Here is a 5,801-nt window from a genome sequence, read left to right as displayed (position 1 = left end):
ACAAAGTTCATGTTTACTAGATTGGAGTTTCTGTAAATTTTCATTCTAGATATGAAGTCGTCTGGTAGACTATTGTTAAGTATAATTTTTAGAATGGCCAGAAAAAGTGTTTTAGTTATTAAGGGTGGGGACTTTGGATATGTTAATAGAAGAAACAATGGGTGGGAAGCATTGTTAATCAATTTACCAGGTAGCTTGCACTTTGTGTTTAGTTAACCTGTCTTTTTTCCCCGTTATTTTGTACAATTAGTCCCTCGATGTAAGAATACAGATAATAAACAACGCCTTTTTCCTTAGTACAGTGATATGCGTGTGATTAAATTCACAACTTATAAATGTATTGAGATAAAATTTCCTACTGTGAGTTGTATTAAAATTTTAAGAACGACAGTGTGTATTGAGATAATCAATCTAATAAAATGAAGCAGCATGATACCATGTTCCACCAACCTGCAAGACATAAAGTGGAGTGTGCGTTGTTGATGCGGCGGTGTAAGCTATTCAAATTCACTGATTCATTGCTCTAAGAAAGCTATCGTGCATTTTACTATTAATATTTTTCCTTTTCGATTTTTGGTTTGACAAGATTGAAAGCTACATTTCCAATTGCTGTTTCTCTTTTTTTGTTATTTTGATTTTGATTTGAAGATCATACACAGTTTGCTACATACCCCTTTGAAGTTGGGAGGAGACAGCTTCAAATGCAAGTTCGGGCAACAAGGTTGAACCCGATGGCAACTTGTGTCAAGATTGTTGAACAAGGAGGTGTTCCTGCACTTTATGCTGGATTAATTCCCAGCTTATTGCAGCTATGATCTCTTATGGTGCACATTAAATTTAATTGAATTAGTAATTAGGAAAATTGAGCAAAAAATTAGAGTTATCACTCTGATCTTGAATTGTTAACCTCGCTGTGAAAGTTGAGTTTTGAATCTTAGCCCATGTGTGTCAAGCTTTTTTCATTCTTGTCTTTTGATATTCATTGTTTATAAGTTTCAGGTGTTACCATCAGCTGCTATTAGTTATCTTGTTTACGACCCATAAAGCTATCTAGCTTTTCACATTCTACAAAGCTCCATCGAGTTAGGCAGCAAATGAAAATTTTCCTACGTTATTCTCTATACAAGTGGCTTTCATTGGAGATGGTTGATCATGAAACTTGAATGAAGGATCCCAGTCATAGATTCAGCAATTTCAGAGAAAAAAGCCATATTGAATTTCAGGTTCTGGATAATGAGAAACCTGTATAGAATAAAAGTTGACAAGTTTTGCCATAAGAATCATAATGTGACAATGCTGTTAATGCTGACAAATTAGAAAAGAGAACATTTGTTTCATGAAAAAGATGAAAGCATCAACCAAACCAATGGAGCTAGAATTGTGTTTATATACATATATTTAATCAATTTAAGTTTTTCACTACAGCGTGGGAACTGAAGTTTGCATGCTATAACTTTTTAAACTAGAGATGAGAAATTCTATTGCAATTACCCATCTAAAATGGATGAAGTGTGTGCTGTTCCAAGCACTCACAAGGTGCTTGAAACCACTGCATCTTTGCACTAGGTTTTATTGAATGCTTGCATTACCATATCTATGAATTCTTGCAATATTAAACTCTGCGTTTCAGACAGAGAAGAGTATATTAGATGGAGACAAGGAAAAAGTAGGAGGCATTATACAAAAATTCAAATAATAAATAGAGTCAACACAAAAAAAACTTCTGTTATGTTACCTTTGACTATCTGCTTCCTTTACAGCAGAAACAAATTATTTAATTGAAATATTCGGTGGTTGTAGAGAGATTTATTGGTATATCACAACCTTTTGCCTCCTTCACTTTTCCAGGATCAAATTGGAAATCCAATGAAGCAGGAAAAAAGAAAAAAGAAAGAAAGAAAAGAAGAAAGGTACTCTTGCGGTAGGAGTTAGGAGCATAAGGTATCTTTAGATTGTGTTGAATCTAATTGAACTATCATAGCTAATGTAGAGCATAAAATGGCACAATAAAAATGAAATAGCACAGAATTATTGGTTATATAAACTTTTGCAACATTTTCTAGATATATATATAAATCGTATTTTCTTATTATTAATGGATAATTTAAATATACATAAAAATATTATATTAATAATATTTCTATAATTTAAGTATTAATACGATACTCCAAGAGTACTTTCATGTACATCTTTATTAGGATAGAAAATCATCCTTAACAGTAAGTAACATAGAAAAGTATTATGCAACTATTGGTTAGTGCTGACTTAATCTTATAGTTAAAATGTTAAACACTTATACTAATACTTATTTCTAAAAGTTTCTTTATAATAAGTTAAGTTGGCGATGCAAGCATACTTGAGAAAGAAATGTTAATCAAGCAATAAGACTACTAAAACTATTTGTAAACTATGGCATATATTCACAAGTGATGAAATGTTTACTTCCAGGAAACAAGTTGACATTTAAGTGTCTTATTACTGCACCTGTATCAAAATCTATTTAATTGACTAAAATACTCAAACAATGATTCAAAAAATAAAAAATTCTCATGGAGCCTGAACCACATCAAGAACATGCTAATAGTTGTTTAAGCGGACGAGTGAGATGATCACTTAACAAATTCAAATTGATTAAGATAAATACTAATTATTTTTAATATTTTAATATTAAAAAATTTAAGAGTTTGATTTTAATTATAATTTTATAAAATATTTATAATAACAATTACTATATATTATTTAATTTTTTAATAAATTTTTTAATATAATTTTATATATTATCCCGTACAAGGTACGAAAACATGTACCAATATTAATAAATATGAGATTAATTAAAATAATGATTCTATTAGTAAATAATATTACGTTTAATTTTTGAAATATCAAAAAAATTATATATGAAAGTATTGTGAACCAAATCTTTCACAATCCTTTTTGTATTATATTAACTATTAAGTAGCTTTTTTTAAAAAAAAAGAAAAGAAAAAAGAAAAACAGAGAGGATATCTTGGGTAGTTAGGAGTTAGGACGTTAGACTGTTAGAGGCTTAACTTTTTCCCGTGGCTTTGGGCTTAATTTGGGTTTTGTAATTTTCTAGGTTCAACGAAAAATAAAAATAAAAATAAAAATCTCGCTATTAGATTAGTAGGTTGTTCTCAGAAAATTTAAAAAAAGCGCGTGCTTGGAGTGGCTTATTCTGATTGTGAGTGCTGAAAAACTCAGATAGAGAATCTTCAGTCTTCAAAGAGAGCAAGCTCATAAAGGTAATTCTTCATTTCTTCTTCTTCTTCTTTGTGGGAATTTGTAATCTTTTTGGCATTTTCAATCATGGATCATGCACATCTTGCAATGTTTGATTGAATATCAATGCGCATTCCGTTCAACTTTAAGTTCTCTCTTTCTTCTTCTGGTGATCATGGATGCGCTCGTTCTCTGCATGAACTCGGTGCTTCTTTGGGGGAATATTTTTTAAAAAAATGTGATTCTTTTTGAAAGATATTTTAAAAAGGTAAAAATAATTTATGTTGGGATAGCTCATGGAAAAGTATCTTTTATTTATTATATTTATCATGCTAATTTTTTTTTAATAAAAGATCTTTTCTAAAATGATAAAATTTTAGCTTTTATATATATATATATATATATATATATATATATATATATATATATATATATATATTCATTTTAGCAGCGCTTTTGTTTTTACTTTTAAGAAAAATTACCAAACACACCATTTTTTTTCAAAAAGCGTACTAAAAAAAGAAAACACTAGGTGTGGAACTGTATGCTTCCATGGTGTATGCTTCAATTTATTTTTCCCCCCCTTGTATATTCCTTTTTATGTGAGAGGGAGATAGATTCTTTCATCAGGGAGTTGCCCTCAAATTTATGAAGATTTATGATTTGATGCTCATTTTATTTTCTGGTAGAATCTTCCTGTGTTGATGCTAGAAATGTCAATATCAAGTTTGCACTAGATATAATTCCATTAAAATCTCAACAGAAATTTACCATCATTCCTTTAATTCCAGATCAATGGTTTATGATTTCTCCCATATTAATGAACATGTGCTTATCCTATTAAATTGTAAGAAGAGTTAATCTTGCTTATCCTTTATGTGCTTCCTCTCATGTAATGTTGGTTTTAATGAACCTGCCTTATTTGTCTGTCTTAAGCTTTGCCTGTATATATTGATGCAGAAACGTTTGGTAACCAAAGAAAATTAGCCAAAAACAGTCATAACTTGCCGTATTTAGTATTCATTAATTGTCGCTATGGCTGTTTTCTTTTGTTTCCCTAGTATTACCGATACTGATGAAAACCACATTGTTGGAATCTTTCGATGAAAACAGATGTCTGTAATTCCGCCTTCTACTCCAAGGAGATTCGAAGCAGCACATGTCGCTCCAAGGAAGCCTCAAGTTCTGCTTGCTGCTTGCGGATGTGTAGCTGCTGTAAAATTTGAAGTCCTTTGCAAATGTTTCTCACAGTGGGCGGAAGTAAGGGCAGTTGTCACGAAAGCCTCTCAGAAATTTGTTACTGAATTTCCCAAAGCTGTGCCTGTATATACTGATGAGTATGAACTGCTTAGTTGGAGAAGATTGGGTGATCCAGTTCTTCATATTGATCTTGCTAACTGGGCTGAAATCATGGTCATTGCCCCATTATCAGCAGATACTCTTGCTAAGGTAATCAAACTCAGATTTATTTTTTCTCGCATTTTCCCTATGTACAAAGTAACATGGTTAAAAAAAAAGACAAATTAGTTCCTAAAAGATATTATATTGGTCTATGGTAGGTCACTGATGAATGATGTTATTGCTGATAGACTTTCTTAGTGTCAACAAAAGAATGATTTAGGGACTAATTTGTAGGAAATTGATATTTTAAGGATTAATTTGTTATACGCTTCTTTTTGGGGGACTAATTTGTGGGCACATTGATTATTGGGAGTATCTCAAGAAAAATATTATCTTTTGATGGTGTACATGTCAATATTATTATCTTTTAAGGATTAAATTGGTGGTTCTCGCAAAATGTAGATTGCTGGAGGGTTCAGTAACAATTTGCTCACATGTGTTGTAAGAGCTTGGGACTACAGCAAGCCACTCTTTGTTGCACCATCCATGGGAACTTCAACATGGAAAAACCCTTTCACTGATCAGCATCTCGCTGCCATTAATGACCTTGGAATGAATATCATCCCCCCACAGAAGACAGCTTCGGGGCATACCACTGGAGCCATGGCTGAGCCTGAAAGTATCTACTACAATGTGAGGTTCTACTATAATGCAAAGATGCAGAAGAAACCGGGTTAAGTTTGGCATTTATGTTGAGAAATGTGGGTGTAAATATGGGATATGTTGCTTATTATAATTTCCATGGTTGATTCTTATGGCCTCTTGATCTTGTGTTGTTGCATCATTCTTTCTATCAATTTTTGTATTATCTCATACATCAAGTGTGATCATAGTTGTTGTATATAGGGTTGGGACTCTGTAGTCTCTTCTGTTCCTGTTAGTGTATAACTGTATGTGTTTAGTTTGCGTCATTAGGAATGAAATTGTAAAATTCTTTTGATTCTTTGCAGTTCTATAGAATGACCTCAAATGTTAATTTTTTTTATATAGAATTAAAAATTCTGAATGTGATTAGAGGAACAAACCAGCTTCAAATGGCATCTTAGCAGATGAATTAATTTAAACTAGATTCAATTGCCCTTGCGTTGAGCGAAATTAATTTTTATATATAAAAATTATTTAATAAAAAAATCTCAAAACATAATATTAAATCTAAATGA

The 5,801-nt window shown here is 31.4% G+C and overlaps 1 protein-coding gene across 1 annotated transcript; it reads left to right on the top strand.

Moving 5' to 3' along the window:
• Positions 1 to 3,226: 3,226 nt before the first annotated feature.
• LOC112797306 (probable phosphopantothenoylcysteine decarboxylase) lies at positions 3,227 to 5,584 on the top strand. The gene is made up of 3 exons (XM_025840157.3): positions 3,227 to 3,263; positions 4,354 to 4,689; positions 5,044 to 5,584. Exons 2-3 carry the CDS (start codon positions 4,354 to 4,356, stop codon positions 5,317 to 5,319), a joined length of 612 nt encoding a protein of 203 aa, XP_025695942.1. The 5' UTR covers positions 3,227 to 3,263; the 3' UTR covers positions 5,320 to 5,584.
• Positions 5,585 to 5,801: the final 217 nt, after the last annotated feature.

The sequence above is a fragment of the Arachis hypogaea genome, chromosome 4 (genome assembly GCF_003086295.3).
Source record: "Arachis hypogaea cultivar Tifrunner chromosome 4, arahy.Tifrunner.gnm2.J5K5, whole genome shotgun sequence".
NCBI lineage: Eukaryota > Viridiplantae > Streptophyta > Magnoliopsida > Fabales > Fabaceae > Arachis > Arachis hypogaea.
This window is presented reverse-complemented; position numbering and strand designations above follow the sequence as displayed.